At 37.7% G+C, this 26,990-nt stretch overlaps 4 protein-coding genes across 5 annotated transcripts in view; 1 reads left to right on the top strand and 3 right to left on the bottom strand.

Annotated features, from left to right (window-relative positions):
• LOC131644774 (uncharacterized) overlaps positions 1–21,671 on the bottom strand; it is a 32,280-nt gene extending 10,609 nt beyond the window's left edge. Inside the window, exons 1-10 of one of the 2 annotated variants that reach the window (XM_058915364.1) lie at positions 21,341–21,671; positions 21,190–21,224; positions 21,026–21,104; positions 20,873–20,948; positions 20,663–20,743; positions 20,427–20,569; positions 20,138–20,188; positions 19,267–19,426; positions 15,675–15,861; positions 1,183–1,290 (exon numbers count right to left, since the gene is read on the bottom strand). In XM_058915364.1, the coding sequence (XP_058771347.1) occupies positions 1,183–1,290; positions 15,675–15,861; positions 19,267–19,426; positions 20,138–20,188; positions 20,427–20,569; positions 20,663–20,743; positions 20,873–20,948; positions 21,026–21,104; positions 21,190–21,224; positions 21,341–21,463 (1,043 nt within the window). In that variant the 5' untranslated portion in view covers positions 21,464–21,671. The remainder of the gene's footprint in view (positions 1–1,182; positions 1,291–15,674; positions 15,862–19,266; positions 19,427–20,137; positions 20,189–20,426; positions 20,570–20,662; positions 20,744–20,872; positions 20,949–21,025; positions 21,105–21,189; positions 21,225–21,340) is intronic. The other variant, XM_058915365.1, reaches the window with a different exon arrangement.
• On the bottom strand, positions 6,941–10,338 carry LOC131644773 (uncharacterized). Its single transcript, XM_058915363.1, has one exon. The coding sequence runs from the start codon at positions 10,067–10,069 to the stop codon at positions 6,941–6,943; it is 3,129 nt and encodes a 1,042-aa protein (XP_058771346.1). The 5' UTR covers positions 10,070–10,338.
• A 1,129-nt stretch (positions 21,672–22,800) lies between the features above and the next one.
• On the top strand, positions 22,801–25,948 carry LOC131662273 (uncharacterized). Its single transcript, XM_058932017.1, has 9 exons — positions 22,801–22,929; positions 23,026–23,293; positions 23,383–23,473; positions 23,622–23,749; positions 23,859–23,952; positions 24,055–24,193; positions 24,651–24,785; positions 24,894–24,953; positions 25,898–25,948. The coding sequence occupies exons 1-9, from the start codon at positions 22,801–22,803 to the stop codon at positions 25,946–25,948; spliced, it is 1,095 nt and encodes a 364-aa protein (XP_058788000.1).
• Positions 25,949–26,366: 418 nt separating this feature from the next.
• LOC131662266 (secreted RxLR effector protein 161-like) lies at positions 26,367–26,696 on the bottom strand. The gene has a single exon (XM_058932007.1). The coding sequence runs from the start codon at positions 26,694–26,696 to the stop codon at positions 26,367–26,369; it is 330 nt and encodes a 109-aa protein (XP_058787990.1).
• Positions 26,697–26,990: the final 294 nt, after the last annotated feature.

The raw sequence follows: 26,990 nt of genomic DNA, 5'->3' as shown, positions 1-26,990 counted from the left end.
ATGTCCTTCTCCTTATAATTTTTTAGTAAAGTAGCATGATAGGGTCCATAATATTGATGTTGGGCTGGGTCCATGTAGGCCCACTAATTGGGAAGTTTAGTCTAGGAGAAAGGTTAGTGGGGACAAGTAGTTACTTAGGGAGTGCTATATAGATGCACGTGGGTAGGGATATTGAGGGGCGGGAAGTGTTTTATTTCAATTAGGAGTTACTACTCTGGTAGGAGCAGTTTGCTCTGGTGGTTACTATTGTATTTCCTTTTCCATTTCTTCAATTCATTCAAAAACTATCCCCCATTTGCTATATCAATTTCTTGGGTTTCTACCATAGCATCTATTGTGAATTTTGCTTCAAATTGTTCATAGTGATCCAAATCCAGCCATAGATTTTGTAGAGTTTGGGCGTACTCACTAATGGCTCGGTCTCCATGTTTGGTAGTTGCAATCTTCATCTTAATTTTGTAAATTTGTGCAGCATCACCAACCTTGAAATAGTTTTCTTTACAACTGTCCCACACCTCTTTGGCAGTCTTCATGAATATGCTCGCGTCACTGATCTCCGGTACCATGAAATTTCATAGCCATGACATTACAACAGCATCTTCATCCCATGAAGCAAATTTACTGTCTGTAGCTTTTGGGGTATCCTTTCCTGTAAGATGATTCAATTTACCTTCCTTTTTAAAAAGGTTTGGACAAAGTGAGACCATTTGAGGTAGTGTTTGCCATTGAGACGAAGGCTAGGTTGAACATTTTGCAACTCAACAGAACAATTTGGGGCAGGGGTATTAATTGGTTCAGACATTCTAAGTTTTGTTGGGTGCAAAGCTTTTTTAGGGAGAAAACGGCAAATGAAGGCCACAAATTTTAACAGGCTCCTATGAATTTTGGAGCTCTGGTGCCATGTCAGAGATAATTTTTCAAATGTTATTGATCGAAGAGTTTATGCTCTTAAATAGGATCAATGTAATAACAAAAGGAAATTCCTAATAAATTCTAATCATTGCCCATATTCAATTCCATAACTAAGGGTCAATGATTTCTCTAAAGATTAATCATACAGCTAATCAAGTCTCATATGGGATATTAATCCTATTTAAATACAAAATATACAGTTAATTAATGTACAGCTGGTTTGGACATTAACAATTTAACAGCACTGCATATCTTCATATAAAACCATACCTCTGTTTGGTAGTGATTTTATCAGAACTTTCGGTGGGATGTGCAGCACTGCATTGCTGATTTTTCAAATTTGAGGACAAATACTGACATTGTGGAAGACTGAAAACACTGCATATGTTCATTTTTTTGATAAATTAAAAACCAACAAAAATATTAGATATAAATGTTTGGAGCTAACATAGAAGATTGAATCCGGAATGAAGCATCCAATCAACTAAACAAGTCTATACGATATTAAGAGCACTTAACAAAACTTGTATTTAGGAACAAAACTTATGTCAAATGGGTGCTTATATTTAGGGATAGAGTATTAATCAATCAACTAACCCCCAATCATTCTCTATTATTACAAACAATCTAAGAAGGGTACTGTTGGAATTAAGTGAGGATATAAACCCACCTTCCAAGTTACACCTGTCACCTCCTCGTATTTTCATAATAACAAAAATGTGCTTTCTATTATTTACCTAAAAAATAGAAAATACTAAGAAAAAACCATTATGGACATGCAGTAAAAAGTAAATTTCCAGTATCCAATTCGAAATTTTCGATATCCAAATATGAGTCTTGCCGGAAATTGTGTGTAAATTACAAAATTTTTTGAGGCGATTTACCGGAAATTTTGAAAATCCCGGTGTTGCTCAAAAATACCAAAGAAAATACTGGAAATTTTCAAAATTTCCGGTTAATAACAAAATTTCCCAGCAATTTTGTAATTTGCGGTACCGGAAATTTTGTTTATACTTCAAATTTCTGGTAAGTTTGCACAAAAATGTTATACTTGTGTGGGCCAGAACCGACAGCTTCTTCTACGAAATCCTGTACAGATTTTACGGGGTTCTTCACCACTGATGTTGTATGTTTTCTATGTAACGTATGCAATTTTTAAAGATTTTCCTGTTTCTATGATATTGATAGTACACTCTTTTTTAATTAACAGATATTTAAGTCCAGATCTGAAATTTTAGCATGGGCACAGGCTACTGGTAAACGGCATGGTATTATTGTTGTCACCATTCGTTCTGATTCTGTTAATGGAAGGCCTGAGAGGAATGATAAATTGATTACAGGTTGTGAGAGAGGAGGAAATTACAAAAGAAATAATGCGTTTGAAAGCAATAACTCCTCAGAAGGCATTTATAGTACAACGTTAAATGTCATTTTAGGCTGAGATTTGTTCCAAGTGGTATTGGTTTGAAGGTGATTTGTTAGGTGCGGGATGCACAATCATAAACCATCTGAGGATTTGGAAGACCATGACATATTGGGCCGTCTAAAAGATCATGAAAAAAAAAATTGTGAATGACATGAAGAAGTACAATATGGCTCCAAGGTACATAGTTGTTGCTTTGAAAGACAAGGATCCAGAAAACCTCACGAGTGTTACCTAGTTGTATAAAGCTAGAGCTACGTAAAGAAAGAGCAAGAGAGGTCTATTGACAAAAATGCAGATGTTGTTAGTCTTATTCATAGAAAGAAATACATAGTTGGACTAGAAATAGGGACGACTCATATGTTGTCGCTGACAACTTTTGGACACATCCTGATTCAATGAAGTTGTTGAATATGTTTCATTTGATGTTGATTTTTGATTGCACATACAAGACAAATAGGAAGAGAATATTTGATTGCACATCCTGATATCTTTTGTAGATGTTGATTTATCAGTTTGATTATGTGCATCTTGATCGTACAGGTATCGGATACCACTGCTTGGGATTGTTGGTGTTACGTTCGTTGACTTTTTATGTTGGTTTTGCCTATTTGGAACATAAAAGAGAGGAGAATTTCAAATGGGCATTGTAGAAGCTCAAAGAGTTGTTCTTTTCGAAGAAATTGCTACCGAAGGTTGTGGTGACGGACCGGGAACTTGCGTTGATGAATGTCATGCAATTTGTGTTCCCAAATGCAACTCATAAGTTGTGTTCGTTCCATATTTCAAAGAACGTTAGTATGAAATGTAAAGAGTGTGTTAAATCAGAAAGACAAGAACAATGACATGGATCTATGGAACAATATCATGTATTCAAATACAGAAACTGAATTTGTCGAACACTTCAAGCACTTTGAGACTGTTTGTGCTGATATTCCTTTATTTGTTAAATATGTGAATGAAACATGGTTGACATCTTATAAAGAAAGGTTTATTGTTGCTTGAACTAACAAAGTCATTCATTTAAGGAACACAACAACAAACAGGTACACGAAACATGACACTTTGATGTTATTACATAACTTATCATATTTTAACATATATTTCTATTTACGATTTTTAGGGTGAAGTCTGCTCATTGAAGACTAAAAAACATGTTGACTACAAGTCGGGAAGGTTTATGCCGAAGTTGAGATGCTGTGAACACCATGTTGAAATTGCAGCTAGGTTCAATCAGAGTGTCGTTTCAAAAAAGTATTGTCAACATTGAGCATCGGTATAACACTCTATTCTATGTCAGGTTGCACAATTTTGTCTTAAGACAATGTATACAGCTCATTTGAAAAGAACTAGAAATGGTAAAATTTGTTCGTTCAAGGCAAGAAAGATGTGGTTGCTTCATAATAACAGCACACGGGTTACCGTGTGCGTGTCAGCTTGCCGGTTTCTAAATACTAGGCAATCTTGTTCCTTTAGACTCAATTCATGTATTTTGAATGAAATTGCACATTGCAAAGCATGAGGTCAGTCATGATGAGAGTGGTACAAAGTGGAATTTAGAAGTAGCGTGTGAAGAGTTGAAAACATATTTCAGTACTTTGGATATTGTAGGCGCCAGTGAGTGTTGAAGAAAAAGGTTCGGGAACTAACACATTCATCCACAACTTATATGTATCCACCGTCGGTGAGGTACAAGCCAAAGAGGGGAGTTAAGAAGAGTAGAAAGAGTCAAGAGAGTGATGTGCATCGTGATCCTAGCCAGTGGGAGTATGCCGAGGGTTTGCAGGGGAGTCAAACTACGAAGAGATCATGCACAAAACCAACAGCAAGTCAACCATCAAGTATGTCGATTGGTAGTCAACCGTTCACAGAATCTTCAAGACATCTTTACTTGTCACAGTTTCCTGCTTTCTTACATCCATACATCGATGACTGCTAAGATACGAAAGACCAAGAGGCATTTGAATAAACCGTGTGTCTTGTAAAGCACTACGGAGACTTTATTATATATAGAGAGAGATTACAGCTAATTACATAATATAGTCGATGTGGGACTATTCTATATACAAATATTCTTAACACTATATTTACAAATATCAACACTCCCCCTCAAGCTTGAGCATATAAGTCAAATGCACCAAGCTTGCCACATATATAATTAGTTCTGGGACTTCGCAGGGATTTTGTAAACACATCTGCTAATTGATCATTGGAGTTGACAAAACTTGTAACAATTTCGCCTGATTCAATCTTCTCTCTGACAAAGTGACAGTCTATCTCAATATGTTTGGTTCTTTCATGGAAGACTGGATTTGAAGCAATGTGCAATGCAGCTTGATTATCACAAATAAGTGTCATTGATCTTGCTTCTTCAATTTGAAGTTCTTTGAGTAACTGTTTTAACCAAATGAGTTCGCATGTTGCCATTGCCATGGCCCTATACTCTGCCTCGGCACTTGATCTTGCAACTACATTTTGTTTCTTACTTTTCCAGGATATAAGGTTTCCTCCAACAAGTACACAATACCCAGAAATGGATCGTCTATCAATGGGTGACCCTGCCCAATCAGCATCAGAGTATCCAACTATCTGAGTATGTCCTTTATCTTCGTACACGAGACCTTTTCCTGGAGCACACTTGATGTATCTCAGAATCCGGACAACAGCATCCATGTGTTCTTGGCAAGGAGAATTTAAGAACTGGCTTACCACACTAACTGCAAAAGAGATGTCCGGACGAGTGACTGTGAGATAATTCAACATTCCAAACAATCTCCTATACCTTCCTGGATCAGATAGAGGCTCTGATGGGTTATATAACAAAAATGCAGAATAACACAGAAAAAAGAGAAAAGTTGTAGCTGTATTGATGGAAAAAAAGATGACAAATTACAGATAAAACAAAGATAGAATGTATTGATAGTGAAAGCTATCAACCCAAAGCACTAACGGCTTCCCTCACCACTAGGAGATCTCTTTTCTCTCTCCAAATCACAAATTCTCAGATAATTCCTTCTCTCATCCGTGCCCATACTAAATACTAACTAACTTCACGTGTTCCGCGTCACCCTTTTGCCAGCTCAGCATCTTTCATTCCTTCCCACGTTTCCTCTCGTAAACTCTCCAAATCTTGGGCTTATAATTCTCCTCAAGGCCCACTTCATCATTTTTGTTTCTATCAATACCACCCTCCTTAAACACAGCCTTGTCCTCAAGGCTAAAATCTGGAAATTGTCCTCGTATGACAGCATCGTCTTCCCAAGTAACATCATCACTTGACTTATTCTTCCATTGAATAAGGCTCTGCGGAATTGAGACACCCCCCTGTGTGATCAGCCTAGCACCAATAACCTTCTATGGATATATGTCATCAGCAGGGCCAACCTCTAGTTCCCTGGGAAGTTCTCCTAACACAGAATAATTTCCAATGGCTTTTTTTAATAAAGACACATGAAAAACAGGGTGTATCTTAGACTGTTCTGGTAACTGTAACTTATAGGCAACTTCCCCCACCCGAGTTATAATCTTGAAAGGGCCATAAAACCGTGCAGCAAGCTTAGCATTAATCCTTTTTACAACGGATTGTTGCCGGTGAGGTCTTAATTTGAGAAAGACCCATTCACCCACATTGAATTTCACTTCCCTTCTCTTCTTATCGGCGTACTTTTTCATTTGTTGTTGTGCTCTCAACAAATGAGCCTTCAACTGATTTAGAGCCTCGTCTCTTTCACTTAATTCCAATGCCACAGCAGCCACCTTAGTCTCATTGCTTAGGAAACGAATGATACTCGGTGGTTGCCTACCATATACGACCTCAAAAGGTGTCCTCCCTATAGATACATGAAATGTGGTGTTATACCAAAATTCAGCCCATGGAATCCAATACGACCAAGTCTTTGGTTGTTCAGAGGCAAAACAGCGCAGATAGCTCTCTAAACAACGATTAGTAACCTCAGTTTGCCCATCCGTCTCAGGATGATAGGCAGAACTCATGTTTAGCTGAGTTCCTTGTAACTTAAATAACTCCAACCAAAAATGACTCACAAATATAGGATCTCTGTCACTGATAATGGTCATAGGAATCCCATGCAATCGTACAACCTCCCTAACAAACAGTTCAGCGACAGATTTGGCCGTGTAAGGATGCTTCAATAATAAAAAGTGGCTATACTTTGAGAGTCTATCAACCACTACCAAAACAGCTTCAAACCCTCTAGACTTTGGAAGACCAGTTATAAAGTCAATTGAAAGGTCCTCCCAAATGGCATTGGGAATTGGCAAGGGTTGTAACAATCCCCCAGGTGAAGTAGCTGCATATTTCTGTCTTTGACATATATCACATGCCCTCACAAAGTCCCTGACCCTTCTCTGCATTCCTGGCCAATACAAGTTTGCTGCTAACCTTCTATAAGTTCTCAAAAACCCCGAATGACCTCCCATAGGTGTCTCGTGAAACTCTTTCAAAAGTAGAGGAATAGAAGGTGAATTAGGAGACAACACCAAACGGCCTTGATAGAACAAAATACCTTGCTGCACAGTGAAACCAGCCTTCATATCCGGATTCATTAGAAGTTCTTTTACTGTCTTCTGAAGCATTGTGTCCTGTCAGACTTCCTGCAACAGCTTCTCTCCATCCAGCCAAGTAGGATAAGACAACAAAGCAGAAAATTCCATATCACCATGGCATCTTGACAGAGCATCTGCAGCCTTATTCTCTAACCCAGGCTTATATTTAACCTCAAATTGATAGCCCAAAAGCTTGGCCAACCAGCATTGTTGATCAGGTGATGTCAGCCTTTGTTGTAAAAAATGTTTCAAACTTTTATGGTCAGTGTAAACCACAAAGGGCCTGCCCAACAGATAGTGCCTCCAGTGTTGAATGGCTAAGACTAAAGCCATAAGCTCCTTTTCATACACACATTTTGTTAAATTGACCTCAGATAAAGCTTTGCTAAAGAAAGCTATAGGTTGTCTCTGCTGCATCAAGACAGCACCAATTCCTCTCCCTGCCGCATCACATTCGACTTCAAAAGGAATAGAGAAATCAGGTAACACTAGTACTGGAGCTGTAGTCATGATTTGCTTCAGATGATTGAAAGCCTCCAGAGCATCTTTACCCCAAATAAAGTTATTCTTCTTAGTCAATTCAGTCAAGGGTTTAGCAATTTTACCATAATCCTTGATGAATTTTCTGTAATAGCCCGTGAGACCTAAAAACCCACGTACTCCTTTGACATTCTTAGGTTCAGGCCACTCCAAAACACACCTGATCTTCCCTGGATCTACTGCTACACCCTCACCAGAAATTATATGACCCAGGTAATCAATTTGTTTACATCCAAATTTGCACTTTGCCTTGTTAGCAACAAAGCAATGCAATTTTAAAACTGTCAACACTTGCTTCAAGTGCTCTAAGTGTTCAGTTTCATTCCGGCTATAAACAAGGATGTCATCAAAGAATACCAACACAAAACTTCTAAGATAGGGTCTAAAAATATCATTCATTGTTGCTTGGAATGTGGCTGGAGCATTCATTAATCCAAAAGGCATAACAAGGTATTCATAGTGCCCATTATGAGTCCTAAAAGCAGTCTTCTCAACATCGTTTTCATGGACACAAATCTGATGATAACCAGATTTTAGATCTATCTTAGAAAAAATTGTTGCCCCATACAACTCATCTAACAATTCATCAACAATAGGGATGGGGTACTTATCTGGGACAGTAGCTTTGTTCAAGGCTCTATAATCCACACACATACGCCACGACCCATCTTTCTTCTTGACTAAGATTACCGGACTAGAAAAAGCACTCATGCTTGGTCTAATCACTCCCGCAGTCAACAGCTCTGTCACTTGTCTTTCAATTTCTTCCTTTTGGTGATGTGGATATCTATATGGCCTCACATTAATAGGACCATGCTCTGGGATTAACTTGATCTGATGCACCTGTTTTCTTTCAGGAGGCAGTGTTATTTTCTCTTGGAACACATCAAAAAATTTACCCAACAGCTTAGTCACTTCTTCATGCCCAGCTTCTGATGTTGCCTCTACTTCATCATGATTAGTCCACCACCAATCTTCACCACCTCTCCTGTGTTTATCCTCCAAGAAAGATTGTAAACACCCTTGTTTACCTTGTAACCTACCTTGAGCTTGCAAATTAATCATATTTCCCTCATATAAAAACTGCATAGAAAGATCCTTCCAGTCCACTACCACTTTCCCGAGAGTACTCAACCATGATACCCCTAACACCACATCCAACCCTCCCAACTCCAACACTAAAGCATCAATTACAAATATTTGAGAACCCAAACTGATCCTAACTCCCTCACATAATCCTTTAGACAAAACCTTGTGACCATCTCCCAATCTGATCGTTTTAGCTGCCATAGGGGTAATTTGTAACCCTAATGCAGTGGTTATTTTTGGGGATATGAAGTTGTGGCTAGCTCCACTATCAATTAAGACCACCACTTCGATGCCGGCAATTTTTCCACCTATCTTCATCGTGTGAAATTCTCCCATACTTCCCAACACTCCAATAATTTTGCATTCAGCTTCTACATCTTCGTCTTCTTCCTCATTCTCAACAGTTTCAATGGAAACAATCTCACCTTCTTCATTCACCCCTTCACCTTCTCCCAAAATGAGGACACGCATGGAACGTTCAGGACATTTGTGAAGAGTGGGATGGAATTTTCCTCCACATTTGAAACATAATCCCTTAGCTCGACGTTCCGCCATTTCATCGTTTTGAAGACTCCGAACTCCCTTCCACCGTTCTGAAACTAGCGTGCGACGGTCGTTTTCCCCTTTCTTTCCCGTTGAACTCAAAGATGATGTGGAAATAAGGTTTGGCCCAGTTGAACCCGTTTTCTGCCCCGGGTTGCTCCAACCCGAATTTGAGAATCGGGTAGAATCTTTGTGGGCCTGATTTAACCCGCTCCGGAATTTGGACGCCGACCCACTCCATTCATTTCGGCCCAAACGATCTCCCACCGCCTTCTTCCCATAATGTCTTTCACCATCGTCGTCCTCTTCCTTCAGCTCGTCCTCAACATCCTTTGCCATCCTCATCATTTGCATTCGATTTTGAGGATTCAAAGTTCTCACTCTCCTTCGAATTTGGGCTTTCAACCCACTCATAAAGTACCCTAGGTATTGCTGCTCTGGGAGTCGTCCCACCTGCGACGAGAGGAGTTCAAACGCTTCGATAAATTCTTCCACACTCCCTGTTTGTCTCAACGTTGACAATTCTTCAAAAGGATTTTCCAGCGGTCTGCCTCCGTATCGAGCAATTAATGCTTTCTTTAGTTTTTCCCACGATAGATCGTCCTCTGTTTCCAAGAGCAAGTTAAACCAATGAATCGTCGCTCCCTCCATACTCAGGCGACACAACTTCACCTTCATCTCCTCTGAAGTATTTTGAACATCAAAATAAATCTCCGCGCGCGTAATCCACGCTACAGGATCATCACCTTCAAACACGGGTAGTTTCACCTTCTTCCCAGCAAAACGAGACTCACTCTGTGATGAATCCTCCATAGAGTTCTCCCCCTGCATCACTGTCTTCTTTCCAATCTGCTTGCTTAATTCTGTCAGGATAATGCTCTGTTGTTGCATTTGTTGAGCGTGTTGTTGCATTTGCAAAGCAAGCTCTTGCAGCGTCATTGTCACATTCTCAACCTGTGTTTCCAGAGCTTCAATTCTGTCACCCATCCTTGTCATGAACAATCTTCGTCACACTGTGTGTTTTGATCCGGCAGGTCGGACCAATTGATGGGTTATATAACAAAAATGCAGAATAACACAGAAAAAAGAGAAAAGCTGTAGCTGTATTGATGGAAAAAAGATGACAAATTACAGATAAAACAAAGATAGAATGTATTGATAGTGAAAGCTATCAACCCAAAGCACTAACGGCTTCCCTCACCACTAGGAGATCTCTTTTCTCTCTCCAAATCACAAATTCTCAGATAATTCCTTCTCTCATTCGTCCCCATACTAAATACTAACTAACTTCACGTGTTCCGCGTCACCCTTTTGCCAGCTCAGCATCTTTCATTCCCTTCCCATGTTTCCTCTCGTAAACTCTCCAAATCTTGGGCTTATAATTCTCCTCAAGGCCCACTTCATCATTTTTGTTTCTATCAGGCTCCCCCTGATTGGGTAGCAATTTGACACTTGGATACATAGGAGTATCAGCTGGTTTAGCGTTCAACAACCCTGTTTCTTGCAGAATATCCATAGCATATTTCCGCTGGGATATCACCAAGCCATCTTTAGATTGGGCCACCTCAATTCCCAAGAAATAGCAGAGTTTACCAAGATCTTTTGTTTGAAATTGATTCGAGGGATGTTGTTTCAACTGGAGTATTCCTTGATGATCACTGCCAGTTATCACAATATCATCCACATATACAATAAGATAGATACACCCTTGGGCAGAGTGACGATAAAACACAGAGTGATCAGCTTCACTACGGACCATACTAAACTGTTGTACTACAGTGTTGAATCTGCCAAACCAAGCTCTCGGAGACTGTTTAAGACCATAAAGAGACATGTGTAGCCTACAAACCATTTGTGAGGACTCCCCCTGAGCAACAAACCTAGGTGGTTGCTCCATATATACTTCCTCTTCAAGATCACCATGTAAAAAGTCATTTTTGATGTCAAGTTGATGAAGAGGCCAGTGTCGAATGGCTGCAATGGCTAGAAGAAGTCGAACAGATGCCATCTTGGCTACAGGCGAGAAAGTATCACTATAATCCAACCCAAAAATCTGAGTGTATCCTTTGGCTACCAAACGAGCTTTAAAACGATCAATCTTACCATCTGGACCAACCTTCACTGAGTAAAGCCAACGACAACCTACTAACGATTTCCCAGGGGGTAGATGAACCAGTTCCCAAGTATCACTGCTTTGAAGAGCACACATTTCGTCAATCATTGCTTGCCTCCACTCAGGGTGAGATAATGCTTCACCTGGAGTGTTAGGAATAGAAACAGAAGACAAAGAAGACAAGCAAGTACTGCAAAGGAGAAAGACGATGATAACATAAATGAATATAATGTGGAGAAGGATTTCGTGTTTGACGTATACCTTTTCGAAGAGCAATCGGAAGATCGGACTCAGGTTGCGAGATCGGATCCGGTAATGGCGAAGGCGTCGGAGGAGAGTCTGCAATGACCTCAGGGACAGGTACTGCCTCAGGAATAGGTAGGACAGAAGTGGGTTGGCGACGCTGATATGTTTGAAATGGGCGAGTAGTGGGAGGGTCAACCGTAAGGCTAGAATGGTGGGGGATAAGGGGAAATGAGACTTCCGGAAGAGGTGTAGGAGTACTTTCCTGAAGGGGTTCCGGAGTTACTTGGCTGGACTCGAAGTTTGGAATTCACTCGAAGAAGGTAACATCGGCCGATACGAGGTATCGTTGTAGAGTATGTGAGTAGCAACGATATCCCTTTTGGGATCGATGATAACCAAGAAAGATACACTTTAGTGATCGAGCTGATAGTTTATCAAGACCAGGGGAGAGATTGTGTACAAAACACGTAGACCCGAAAACTCGAGGAGGAACTGGGTGAAGAGAAGAGTTTGGAAACAGGATTGAGTGAGGGATTTTATTATTAAGGACAGATGAGGGCATGCGATTAATGAGGTAACATGCCGTGAGCACCGCATCCCCCCAAAACCGGAGAGGAACATTACCATGGAGAAGTAGGGTCCGAGTGGTTTCTACGAGAAGCCGATTTTTACGTTCGGCTACCCCATTTTGTTGAGGTGTATGAGGACAAGATGTTTGGTGCAAAATACCATTGGATGACATAAAAATTTGAAATTGTTGAGATAAATATTCGCGTGCATTGTCACTTCTTAAGGTACGGATAGACAAGCCAAATTGGATTCTTATTTCTTGATAAAAAATTTCAAAAATAGAAAACAATTTTGATTTGTTCTTTCATTAAAAATAGCCACGTGCAACGTGAAAAATCATCAATAAAAGTGACAAAATACCTAGATCCAAAGGTAGACTCAGTACGCGAAGGACCCCAAACATCGGAGTGAACTAAAGCAAAAGGGGACGCAACCCGTTTATTGACTCGATTGGGAAAGTGACTACGAGTATGTTTCCCTAACTGACAAGACTCACAATGTAAACTAGATAATTTAGATAAGCTGGACACCATCTTTTGGAGCTTGGGAAGACCTGGATGACCTAACTGCGCATGTATAATGAGTGGAGAATATGTGGCAGAGCATGTGGTGGATGACGCAGAGAAGTAGTATAGGCCTTGAGACTCACATCCGACGCCAATTGTCTTCCCCGAACTCCGATCCTGCAAAGTAACAGCACTATTAGTAAAGGTGATAGAACAATTAAGGGCACGAGTTAAACGACTGACTGACAGTAAATTAAACGAAAAATTAGGTACATATAAGACAGAAGTAACAGAGAGAGATTGTAGGATTTGAACAGTACCAATCCCTTGGGGTTGGGTTTGAGAATCATTTGCGGCGGTTATACTAGGTAAGAAACCAGAGGTAGAGATGGAAGAGAAAAAACCTTTATTATCGGTAACATGATCAGACGCACCAGAATCGAAGACCCAAGGACCAAAAGGAGATGATTGAGAGAGCAAACAGATGAATTACCAATGTGTGCAACTGAAGCCGTGGAACCAGAGTTCTGATTAGTCTTACACCACCTGAGAAAATCGTTGTAGCTTGGGGTAGGATTTTGAAGTGAAGGTGAAGTCTCCATAGTATCGTGATAATCAATTTGAGCTGCATTTACCTGACGTGGAGGTCTGCCATGCAGCTTCCAGCAACGGTCGATAGTATGCCCAAGCCGATTACAATGGTCACACTTGGGACGAGGTTTGGAGTTGGATGACCCTCCTCGAAGGCGATTTTGATTGTTTCCAAGAGATGCAAGGGCAGCAGTGTCACCTGGTGTTGGAGCAGCAATAGATGGAGAAGAAACCGGACCAAACTCATGAGGTGTAGCCAAGCGCAACAGTTGTTCACTAACTGTATCATAGCTAGGAACAATAGTACCTGATAAAATCTGGTTACGAACGGATTCGAGTTCTGATGGTAGTCCTTTAAGTGCCATGACCATGAAATATTTACTCTGCTGTTCGGCATGAGCTGTTGCATCTTTTGCGTAAGGCATGAGGGTTTCATAACTTGCTTTCAAGGCATCAAGCTTACTCAGATAAGCTTGCACATCAATATTTTCCAACGTCAGTGTGTTGAGTTTGTGGATGACACTGTATAGAGAGTGAACGTCGTTGGAAAAGACTTTCTTGGCCTTTTACCATACCTCATAACAAGTGGAGTAGGCTTGGTACTGAGCTTGGAGGTTAGGTGCTATGGAAAACCACAACACAGTACACAGAGAGGCATCAGTTTTCTTCCATTTAGCGAGTTTGTCAGTTGCAACGGCAGACAATTTTGTGGTTAGGTGCTCTTCAAATCCCTGACGGTGAAACCACATATCGACAGCACGAGCCCATATGTTATAGTTTGCTGATCCGGTTAGTTTTTCACATGGGATTAGCTTTAGTAAACGAGTCTCCCATAGCTTCAAGTTAACAAGAACAGGGCTGTCTGAACTGGAGGGTAGATTTTTGCGAGCCGGAAGAATAAACCGAGAGCGGATCTGCGATCAGAGGAAAAAACTGAGCCAAAAAAAAAAATTTTTTTTTTGATGAACAGTACCGCGTCGGTGAACAGTGACGGTTGGTGAACAGTCCCGCGTCAATGAACAGTACGATGCGACGAATAGTACGCGCGATGAACAGTACCAATATAGTCGCCGAAAAAAAGGCAAACCGGAGTGATGACACGGTTTGCAGAAGAAAATTTCTCACCGGAAGACAGTTGGTCAACCGGGTAAAACACGGCGAAGAATTTCCTCTTAGTAGGTTCTAGATACCATGTTAAGATACGAAAGACTAAGAGGCATTTGAATAAACCGTGTGTCTTGTAAAGCACTACGGAGACTTTATTATATATAGAGAGATTACAGCTAATTACATAATATAGTCGATGTGGAACTATTCTATATACAAATATTCTTAACACTATATTTACAAATATCAACAATGACATTATCGATGTTGGTGATGATGGAAATTGTGGTTTCCATTCTATTGCAGCTATACTTGGATGGGGCAAAGAGTCATGGTCTTTGATATGAACGCAGTTAGATGCGCAATTTCATCAACACTCCCAATTGTTTTTCAAGTTGTTCTATGACACGGTCTCTACACTTAGGAATGTGTTACGAGTCGACCACTTGGGTGTGCAGGGTATGGATGAGCGGATGATGATCCTTGATATGGGTTACCCTATTGCTTCTAAATTCAGTGTCGTATTTGTCTCCCTTTCCATGAGACTTAACATCACATTTTTGCCTTTTGCCTTAACTCCACCTATGTATACGAGCGGGCATAAAATCATTGTTGTCAGTTTTGTCAACAATCATTGGGTTCGAGTAAAGTTGAAACCTAATTGCCCATTACCTCCCGTCACTGACCGTTGGAGACAGAACTGTACTGATGATGCAAAATCATGGGAATCAGCATATGCGGGTCGTTTTAGTCATTGGGAAGGCGAAGTTAGGAAGTCAGCCTAATTTGTTTTGTATTTTTATATGTATGACATTTATTATATGTATAGATTTAGTCGGATAGCATTTTTATCGACTCAGTTATTCGAGAAAAGTAACGGAAAAAAGTTACTGATGCCCGGAAATTTCAAATTTCCAAAAATTTTTTGCATCAACCGGAAATTTCATATTTCCGGTATTTTATGTATTTAGTCCAGAAATATTAAATTTCCGATACGGGAAATTTGAAAATTCCGGTGATCTACCATCTGTCATGGTAAAAAAAACGTAACTTTATGCAAATTTTCGATATTCTCTCGAAATTTCCGGTAATCACTTGTACTTTTCAAAATTTCCGGTACATACATGAGGGTATTAATGTAAAAGCACTAGAAAAGGGAGGGTGCCGGGTACAACTTGAGGGTGACAAGTTAAATCCTCGAATTAGCCACATGCTTTGTGTAATTAGTCACGTGTAAAATATGTCATGTAGTTAGCTGCTAATGCTGTCACATTAACTTGTATTTTTTGTAAAAAAAACATTGTAAATACAACCTTGTGTAGTCTGACTAGACATACAGAATATTTCAGATACCAATCAATGTACGATCAAAGTAACTTCAATACAAACATGCAGGCAAGCAGAAACAGTGTAAGAAGAGGAATTATCATAAACTAGTCGTATGTAAGCAAGAGTTACGACTCTCTACCTCGTGCAGTGATTGCAGTAACCCCATGCTTGCACAAGGCCTACACCCCAACCACCACAGCCCATGCACCTCTGTAAATTAGATGATTGGCCGCCATCCACGTGACCAACTGACACAATTTCCTGAGCAGAATTTGGATGCTTCCATTGTGATACATGAGTTTTTGTATTGTAGTAATACTTGTGACCTTCAGCAACAAAAAAAAAGAAAATAAGATAACTTACAAAGTTCATAAACTGGGGGCAAAAGGAGATAAGAGATATGTAATGTATTGTGCTTCTAATATTTATTAAATTAAAATCAAGCCATGGGTAACCTGACCCAACCACTCCATAGATGAAAAGATCATTGTCACGTGTGTTCAAATATTTTAGTTTTTCTTAGGTACAAACTAGAAAATATACTGAACCTGATTGCAAACAAACTAGAAAATATACTGAACCTGATTGCAAACAAACTAGAATATATACTGAACCTGATTGCAAATAATAGATGGTCGTTAGGAAAATTGTAATGTTTTCACAAACTGAATTTGCACGAGGAAAAAAAGTATATTTACTAATTGCATAATCCAAGCATATGCAAAGAGGTCAAATGAATAAAAGGTCAAACACCGGAAAATTTAAGATTGCTCAGTCTGTTATTCATTCCCAAATAGGAGCGGAATTGTACAATGTGTTTTTTCTTCAATCTTGATTAATGATTGCTTTCTTATGTTGTTTATAAGAGGTTGCATTATCCAAATTCTGTGATTTTCTACTTTCAATCAACTGTTTCAAAAAAAAGAAAGAACTAGAACAAGCATTAAAATTTCAAGTACCAAGCCACTAAATGTTTCCATTACCAAGGTTAGATTTCTTTCAAGCGTAACAATATCCAACTATAGATGTGGGTGTACTTGTGTTTGTGTAAATTCCTTTTCTTTCTAGGACTAAGATCACCAGATGATGATAGCTTTATTTGTGTAGCAGGAATTGCTGAAAAGTCTGAGAAGAAACAACTGATACATACTACAATTGAAAGAGGGGAAAAAAAGCAGCAACAGCAACAAGATCCATGATACATTAGAAATTGCAAAATTGCTTATACTTGATAAAAGTAAAACCCATAACTGTAACAACTCTAGAAATTGCAAAATTGCTTATACTTGATAAAAGTAAAACCCATAACTGTAACAACTCTCAGGCTAGAATTCCTACTAAACCCACAACAACAACAAACGGTCACGAGAGGACTGCCATTAGCAAGCAAATTTGATTCTGGGGGAAATTTTCCTATTTCATGTACAACTCAATCTTTCAGTTTCAAGTTATGGGATCCTGGAGGATACATATTATATTTTACCTTGAGGACAAGGTGAATGTTTAGGGGTGGAGTATTGTTAGACTTCTCATATGACACAACAATTATGTTTTTAAATAGCAATTTTTATATTATTAAGAGTTGTTAGTGGAGAAATATTATATTATTAGGAGTAGTTATGTTTTATTAATTATGTAAGTTTATAATAGGACCCATTAAGAGAAAGAGGCCCAAATGGAAAGGGAAGTTGGTTAGAGAGAGTGGAGAAGTTACACGTGAGTTGTTAGAGATAGTGGAAAAGTTACACGTGAGTTGGTTAAAGAGAGTGGGGAAGTTACATGTGAAGGGAGTATATGAGGTTTGTGAGAGGAAAATAGTGGATTATGCAGTGTCATTTGTAATAGAACCTTAGGGTTTGGCAAGGGGGATTTCTTCTTCATTTGAGTAGCTTGCTCTGGGATTATAGGGAATTTATTCTATGTAATAGTTTCTTTTTATTATTAATATTACTTTTCTCTTATCTCTTGAATTGGTACCTAACAATGGTTCGATCTACCGGATCTATCGAGGAAGAGCCAGTGATGTCAGAGAAATTGCTTCCCATTTTTCATGGAACTAAAGATGGTTACTAGTGGTTGATCCAATTGGATCGATACTTTGAAGTCAACAAGCGGATTCACGAGAAGATGAAAGAAGACTAGGCAATTGAGTTTGCTTTGAGAGGAGAAGCTTCCTTATGGTGGTCTTCTTGGAAGCAAGACAACCATAATGCAACTTGGAAGAATTTTGAAAGGGGCTTTATTAAGAAATTTATCCCAAACTTGTGGGATATGCTTGAAGTTGCAGAAAGTGAGGAACAAGAAAGCGAAGCGAGGATCACAGTGATCCTCCTTAATGAGATAACAAAAAACAATAAGGAGTCAAAGGATGATTGTGATAGACCGGTAATAGAGGAAGCTGATACGTTAGTCGACATAAGGAATGAAGAAAAGGAGATCATGGCACCTACTGATGATAGCAGGAGAGAAACTGGCCATCAAAGAACTAGCACCTGAAATTAAGATGCAGCCGCAGGAACCATCACAATCAATGGTGAAATCTCCCTATACGAGTATCACAGGAAGCAAGTCTTTGAAAGAATTCAAAGCGTGGGTCGAATCGGGAAAGTCGGAGAATATAAGAATGCCAACCTCAATCGTGGAAAGACAATGTGCACATAGATCAGACAAGCGACCATCATTGAAACCTCCGTACGTCGGTCGACCCGTGACGGTACTACCACTGCGAGTACTACAACTCACACCGATCAAAACAAGTCCAAGATGACAACACACTCTTCAATGACCAAACCGCCAAAGCCACCGGATGTTGAACGAAATGTGAAAGTTCCAATACAATAAGAACTATGGGATAGTGAGTTTTTAGTTTCATCCACAACAAAGATGACACGGCAGAAAAACCAATCTCAGGTAAGTGGGTGGATTACACGGTTGTTATACTTGGGAATATTTGGTCCTCTAGCATTTGGGTGTTACTTAATTTGGTATACGATAGAGGGAAGTTTTGGTCCTCAAGATATTGGTTGCAATTGATGTCCAATCTCACTATTTTCAATGGCTTGATTCTCATTTGTTTCTCATGCAGACTGAATGGTCTCCTAGCAACAAGAAGAGTCACTTCCAACCTTGAGGACGAGGTTGTTTATAAGAGGGTGGCATTAATAGGACCCATTAAGAGAAAGAGGCCCAAAATAGATAGGAAAGTTGGTTAGAGATAGTGGGGAAGTTACACGTGAGTTGGTTAGAGATAACGGGGAAGTTACACGTGAGTTGGTTAAAAAGAGTGGTAAAGTTACGTGTGAAGGGAGTATATAAGGTTTGTGGGAGGAAAATAGTGGATTAGACAGTATCACTAGCAATAGAAACTTAGGGTTTGGCAAGGGGAGGATTCCTTCTTTCTTTGAGGAGCTTTGCTCTGGGTTTATTGGGAATTAATTATTTGTAATAGTTTCTTTTTATCATTAATAATATTTTTCTCTTCTCTCTTGAATTGGTTCCTAACAGTTTATGTTTCGAATAAATAGAGGAAGATAAGGTAGAGTTTATCATCATGGAATTTGATAGGAAAAGAGGCCATTTTGGCATTGGGAAGTGCAGACCCTCGAAGATCAGCGCTTTACGTTATAATTCAAAGGGATTTTCCCTATTTTCTTTTATATATTAGTTGGCTTCTATCATAGAACTTTATATAAAATGACAAAATGTAACAGCAGGATATTTATGTGATGAACCTGATGTTTCGTCCAATGCTTCCACCCAATTTTCCGTAAGATTCAAAAACGTTGTTGATTGCTCAGTTAAGGATGCTTCGCAAGGTTTTACCCATTGACTCTTCCCGGTACTTTCATTATAATAGTAAAATGCACCACTTCCCGGATCTTTTGCTTCCACCTGCATGACAAACTTGTAATTAATATGATAGTAAACAGTAGGGTACAAATAAAATTAAAAAAATCATAAAGAAGAGGAAGTGATAATTCTTGTAATTTGAGCTCATAGTGGGAGATGAATAGGCCGCAACTCTATACCTTTAGACCTAATTATGAATTTCAAATCTAATCTAAGATGGGATATACTCTTCTAAATCTATCTAAATACCAAAACCTAATAGTCAAATAAAAATGTATACCTTTAGGGTCTTTCAAACAGTTCTATACAAGATTGCAGGGATTACTAAACATGGGACTGCGGTAATTAGGTTTAGGATAGCTGTTTACAAGACATGTTGTAAAAACCAGAATATAAAATTAAGCATTTAATGGATAGAACAGTGAATAAAGGAAAATAATTGGAAATGTATCAGTATTATTCATGGAAATGGAAAATACTATCAGTAGAATATCATTCACACTTCCCCCAGCTATGTTTATAGAGAGAAGAATACACTCTGCTTCAACTAACTCATCAATGATTTCCAAGATACCCTCTCACTCCCTCTGTCTCGATAAAACAGGATTCACCATACAACTAAATTTCCCGCACTATAAGCTTGGACAGCTGATATGGTATCAGCCCATTTGAGCCCACATTCACATTCAGGATCCCAACACATGCAAAGAAATTTTACATTGTAGGAAAATGTTTAAAACAAGTGATACATACCCATCCTGTAGGCAACTTTTCATTTCCCCTAAGTTCAGCTGAAGCACCTTTCTGAAATTCAAGAATGAGTAATTTGTAAGTTAAATTATCAGGTTGAAAACAATACAGTTTAAAATGTCTAAGAAACATGAGAACTGAAAATCAAATTCTAAAGCACAATATTTTTGAAAGTTCGAACATCACCACAGCTTCCAAAGATGGAAAAAATTAAATAAAATAAATAAAAACCAAAATCTTGTGGAGGGAAAGAATAACAATAACAAAGGTTAGCTAAAACCAATATTCTTACAATATGTTGGGTATGTATATCATGTTTAAGAATACCCCGAGCTCTTAACTTGTGCTTGAGGAACTCAGGCAATTCTTTACCTGCAGATGTCTGCTCTAAACATCTATCAAGTTTAGATTCGGGCCGACTGAATGCACTGTTATCTGCTCCACAGTTTTGGAAGCAATGAAGCTGAGTTATTGCAATATCAAAAGGATGCAGCAGCATGAGTAAAATAATTTTGGAATTATATTTACCAGAATCAGTGTTAAGCTTGTGAATATCATTATAGGCACCTCCACCAGGTACACCATATCCATTGCCTATTTCTGTGTTGACTGATAGAGAAATAAAGGCATAAATATGAGTTGGATAATTTGTGTGGAATACAAAGTGTATTTAATGTAAAATGTATTGTGATAGATAGAGATGTAGAGAAGTATAAAATAAGAAATCCAGGTAAAAACCTTGTGGAAGTGCAGCTTTTCCACGCTTAACGGCTATTTCAGACCTATGCTCAGTGGCCATATTCAAGAGATGTTCCTGATAGATAAATAAATAAGAGGAATTGCATGCATGTATGTTTATAAGGAAATAGTAGAAGGTGATATATGACAAACCTTCAAAGCATTGGGGTGATGACGGGCAGAGAATATGTCTAAATTATGGTTGGAAGATGATGTGATAGTTGCCACCTCTCTAAATTAGATTTGCACAATAAGAAAACCTAAGTTGGCATGTGAAATCGCAAAAACATAACATGTAAAAAATAAAGCAATCATACCTCTGGGTCCTTATGATATTTTGGGTAGCAAGTTCCTAAAGAAAATGGAAACAATGAGAATGATTAATGTATAGAAAAGTAAATGGAAAACAATTAGAATGATTTGTGTGTAGAAAAGTAAATGTAAAAGACAGAAGAGATAGAGACCTACTTGTTCATGCAAAACAGCATCCTGAGCGCCAGCATCAATGTTAAATTGTAGCAGAGACTGAGAGCATTGAGTAGCATTATGATTTCCAGTTATAAGGGTTTGAGGATCTTGGGAATTCTCCATAATTTAATCACATCAATCAAAATCGACTGTAGAAACGAGGATTTAGGATTCTGCTGGTAGTAGGAGAAGTAATCGCGAGAATTGCACAGCTTGTGTGTCTGTGTCAGAGATACAAACCACTGCGTTTATGCCCGGCAGGGGGGAAAGGGGCGGATGAACTGAGTACTGCTGTTTCAGAAAGAAGGAACAATTTCACTTGCCCACACTTAAATTAAATTAACGTGGCTATTAATATTTTTTTTATTAATCTAACGGTTCATATTTACTCATCTCATCTCTTATTATATGCTCTATATATGCCCTTCTAATTTATATGCTCCATATATCTATTATAAATTATCTATCTATTATTTATTATACATCTATAAAAATATTAGTACCTAAAAAAAAATCAAATTTAACCTCACTTAAGCAAGACTACTTTGACAGATTTCAATGGCAGCTTTGTCTTTTTTTAACCAATGCTCTCACCACATTGTTTTGACAATTAATGATGCTGATTTGTCATCACCACAAAATTTGTGAGATATTTTATTTATTTTATTTAATATTTAATTGTTCTATTTATTTTTAGGCTATGTTTGGGAGTTTGGAGGGGAAGGGAGGGAGGGGGCTTTGAAAAATAGGAAGAATTAGGTGGAAAGGTTAAAAAGATTTTGGGTAGGAGGGTTTTGGAGGGTTTGAGTTTATTCATAACACCAAAAACCTCATAAAATGGGGAAACTCAAAAATTGTATTGAACGAGGGTTTTGGAGGGCTTTGAATGGCTTACATAAATTTTCCAAATATCTTTTAGGTTGTTATAGTATTCTGAAAATTAAAAATTTAGTAATGATAATGACTCTTTTATCATTCTAAACAAAATTATTTTTTCAAAAAATGTAAAATATTTTTCTATATTTTTTTAAAATTTCATTTTCGGAAGTCTTCCCCTTCTCTCCCCTCCAAACTCCCAAACATAGCCTTAGATGTTCCACTAAACACTTCCACTAACTCATAATGAATTGTTCGACCCTAAACCCTAAATATTTACTACACGTTCATGAATGGTTCAAGAAGATTCACGAATGGTTCAAGAATTCCAAAAGATATTTTTCAAATTCACACAACTTCCTATCTCCATTAAATTCGACCAATTTTCCTTAAACCCTAATACCCACAACATTATTAATATTATGACTAAAGATTTTCTTCACACAACAAAATTATTCCAACATCACCACCGATATTGTGGAATCCGGAAAAGGGTCATTGCCTATACGAAACTATTTTTTTCTCTCATTGTTTGTATGCGTTCTAACTGGATTTTGTTGTTTTTATTAGAAACAAATCGAACTATGGCGAGACCTATTGAAGCTGTCAAAGATATCAATGACTCAAAGGATTCATGGAAGATAGTTGTTAGTTGTAAACATTTATGGAGTCTTATCAATGCTTCAACCAAAGAACAGTTGGAGATGATTTTGGTTGATTCGAAGGAAACCTTTTTGTTCATCACCGTACTATATTGTTGTAAGATGTTTAGTGAAATCTAATTAGTTTTTTGTTTGTCTTTTTTGTAGCTCGATATGATTCAAGGGATTGTGCCTCCTTTTTTGGTTCAAAAATTGAAGATGCAACTTCAAGTTGGATGTTCTTACATCATGCAAAATTTTAAGGTTTCAAACAATGATTTTTCTTTTAGGTCTACCAAGCATAGTTTCAAATTGGTTTTATGTGGTTCAACTTCGGTTAAAAAGACAGAACTGGTTGATATTCCTGTAAACTACCTTAACATTCATGGGTTGGATTTAATAACTGAGGGAAGATTTAAGTATAATGTGTTGGTTGGTGAGTTAAACATGTATTCTAACTTACGTTAGATTATAGTTTGTTTATCAGAAAGGTTATTTGATTGTATTCTTTAACATTTTTTATAGATATTGTTGGAGGAGTAACTGAGATCTCTCAGTCCCAAATAATTGTTGATAACAATAAGAGCAATGTTGTTTTCACAATGACTGGCATGAGGTATTTTCCATAGCATTTTTTTATCTTCATAATTTTGTTTAATAAGGATAATATCTACTATAAATATATATATATATATATATATATATATATATATATATATATATTGGAATAACCACTAACTGTTTTAAAATGTTTTTGGATGTAGCAAAGAAGTTGTTCAATGTACTATGTGGGGTAAACTTGTTGTGCAACTTTACGAATATTACATGAATCATAAGGAAGATGGCAATATCGTTGTTCTACTAATTAATGCAAGGGTTAAGAAGCCTCAAGGTATAACTGTTTGATGTCTCTAAGTTTGCATTTTATGTTTGCCCTTTACAAGTGTTCTTTATTAATCAATTCATTATATCTTACAATGAATTTTTTTTTATTATTGCAGGAGATTATCCGTTGAGTATTTCGAATGCATGGAACGACACAAAATTGGTGATTAATGATGTTAGCATTGAGGAGATTAACAAGCTTAAAGAAAGGTACAATCTATATTTTATATACATTGTTTTTTCATTTTGAATGTTGTTCTCAACTAATTGTCAATCAATAATGCATAACTTAAGTGTTTTCATGCCTAGCAGCCTTAAAAATGATTTACCATTGTTGTCGTCTTCGAGTCTGCAAGTGGACGCAACACAAAACTCCCAATTTTCTGAGTTTGATAAGTTTGTGTGGAAAGCCGAAATTTTGAGCCTTTCGGATATTGCAATTTTGCAACATGTAAGCCATCTATAATTTCCCATAATACTAGTGATGTTATGTATTTGTGTCAATTCTGTTTATTCTATAACAATCGTAATTTTGTTAGGAGACCACATGGCATTATGTTGGATATGTTGAATGCACAAGGAGTGTGTCTTTAAAGGATGGAAACTTATGTATTATGTCAAACACATATCTGTAGAGCCAGTCCCGAGGTATTTTGTGTATATAATCCTTATCTTACCAATTTATTTTGCCACAAGGCTAATTTTGTCATGAATGTTGTAGGCTTAAGCAGTTTTGGCGTCTAACGGTAAATTCAATTCCAAGTTTATCTTTTGGGATGTTGATTGTGGGAAGTTAGTTGAAAGTCAGCTCTTCAGCTGAAAAAGTCTTTGATTGAAGTATAAATTTTTTTTTTACATTTATGTCTATTAGAGCACATTATTCATCAAGGTTTTTTTTATTTATTTAGTCCGATGAAGATGATCCTCTTGAATTCCCCTATGAACTTGGTGCAATTCTCAAAAAGGAGTTGGCTATAAGAGTTTTTTTCAGCATAATAAGGCCCGACTATCTGTCATTGGCTACAAAGTACACGAGGATACCCGTAAAAAAATAAGGAATAGTTTCAAATCTGAAGAGGTAATGGAAGTGTATTTCTGCATTGCATAACATTCTTTACTAAACTGGACTAATATATTTTGGGTCTTAACAGCATACATCAAAGCTTAAAACATCGGATCATTTGGAGCAGGATCAACTAATAAGTGTTTATGTAAGTTGTTATTGTATGAAAAATCGCCTAAGCATGTTCTTTACAATGATTATAACATATAAACACTTTAGTGCGGAATCTATAAAATACATATATGAACACGAACATAAATATAGGATCATTTATCATATTGATCTATTAAAGATTAATGAAAAGTAAGGAATCAAAGAATACATGGATCCATTGTAGAATTACCCGTTGGTTATAGCTCTTCCTCAACTAGTACTCCTCACGCCTCAGTACTCTTCAGACGGGGGGAGAGTGAAAATGCTTTTCGTACTGATATATTGGGGATCATAGCCCATTATATAGGTGATGGCCCATTAGGGTTCCCATTATCCCGAAATGGGCCATCAGACATCCACCCAATTTGGCCCATATCAATTAATTAATAATTAATTATATAAATAGAAAACTAATTAGCCTTATTACATAATTTTGACCACTAAATCAATTAAAGCTTCATATTGATAAATAGCTAATATAATCAATTTAAATATATATGCCCACATAATATTATTGAAATATTTTATTTAATAAAATATTCTAACAATCTCCCACTTGGGAAATATATCTTAATGATTATATCATTATTCTTTAGGCGCGCATCCGAATGCTATTTATCCTTAGATTTCTCCTTTACAATCTAGTTCACCTCATACATCAATAAGGGACCACCGCGGCTATCGTCACTAACTTAAGACGTGAAGGAACCCCGATGACCACCACATCAATGCATTTGATAAAATAGATCGATATGGATGAGTGGTATGGAAATTTCATGCAATGTGATCTCTTTATCATGTCTATTTCCAACTGGTCCAACTAAAGTCTTTAGTGAGATCAAAACTAAAGTTCCTTAAGTGCAATTTAAAACAAAATATTTGCACATAACCAAAAAATAATGTTATAACAATAAAGATTAATAAACTTTATTTCTGCAGAATTTCAAATATAATATAGATTGTTCCGAAAAAACTGAAACCAAAGTATAGAACATATAACAAAAAAGAAGTAAGACTCCCACTAGTCCAAGGCAATATCAAAACCAAGACCCATGTGAGTAACAGGCCCATGAAAAGACTTAGGCGTTAAGCCTTTGGTTAGTGGGTCAGCTAGCATTAAATTTGTCCCTATATGTTCTATCAAAATCTGTTTCTCATGGACTCTTTTTTTCACAACAAGATACTTGATATCAATACATTTTGATTTTGTAGCACTCATGTTGTTGTTTGAGTAGAGTACAGCTGCACTATTGTCACAATAAATCTTCAAAGGCCTCTGGATGATCCCAATGACGCGTAGGCTCGTGACAAAGTTTTGCAACCATGTTGCATGATTTAATGCCTCAAAGCAAGCCAGAAACTCCGCTGCCATGGTGGAAGGAGCCATTAAAGTCTGTTTTGTAGACTTCTATGAGACGGCTCCTCCAGCCAAGAGGAAGATATAACCAGACGTGGACCGTTTGTTGTCTAGGAATCCTGCAAAATCAGAGTCAGAATATCCAATGATCTCCAAGTTATCCGACTTCTGATAAGTGAGCACAAAATCTCTAGTTCTCTTCGAGTAGCATAAAACACGCTTTATTGCCGTCCATTGCTGCATACCAGGGTTGCTCAAATATCTGCCAAGAACTCCTACAATGAAAGCCAAGTCGGGACGAGTGCAAACTTGAGCATACATGAGACTCCCTACAACTGAAGCGTAAGGAATCTTATCCATCTCTTTCTTTTCGAGATTCATAATAGGGCACTATTTGAGACTGAATTTGTCTCCTCTAGCAACGGGTGTGTCTCCTGGTTTACTATCTTTCATGGAGAATCTATCCAGAACTGTATCAATATAGCTCCTTTGCGATAATCCTAAGATACCTTGAGAGCGGTCTCTAATTATTTAGATTCCTAAGACAAAGGAGGCGTCTCCAAGATCTTTCATCTCAAAATTTGTTGTGAGGAATCTCTTGGTTTCATGCAATAAGCATATATTGTTTCTTACCAAAAGGATATCATCTACATATAATACCAAGAAAATAAATTT

This window comes from Vicia villosa, linkage group LG1 (assembly GCF_029867415.1).
Source record: "Vicia villosa cultivar HV-30 ecotype Madison, WI linkage group LG1, Vvil1.0, whole genome shotgun sequence".
Classification (NCBI taxonomy): domain Eukaryota; kingdom Viridiplantae; phylum Streptophyta; class Magnoliopsida; order Fabales; family Fabaceae; genus Vicia; species Vicia villosa.
Note: the sequence above shows the minus strand (reverse complement) of the source record. Positions and strands in the feature narration are given on the sequence as shown.

Excerpts from the sequence above, each read along its gene's own strand:
- LOC131644773 (XM_058915363.1), bottom strand. The coding sequence starts at position 10,069 with ATGACAAGGATGGGTGACAGAATTGAAGCTCTGGAAACACAGGTTGAG.
- LOC131662273 (XM_058932017.1), top strand. The coding sequence starts at position 22,801 with ATGGCGAGACCTATTGAAGCTGTCAAAGATATCAATGACTCAAAGGAT. Across the intron at positions 22,930-23,025 it reads AACAGTTGGAGATGATTTTG|CTCGATATGATTCAAGGGAT; the intron begins GTTGATTCGAAG and ends TCTTTTTTGTAG. Across the intron at positions 24,786-24,893 it reads CAAAGTACACGAGGATACCC|CATACATCAAAGCTTAAAAC; the intron begins GTAAAAAAATAA and ends GGGTCTTAACAG.
- LOC131662266 (XM_058932007.1), bottom strand. The coding sequence starts at position 26,696 with ATGAATCTCGAAAAGAAAGAGATGGATAAGATTCCTTACGCTTCAGTT.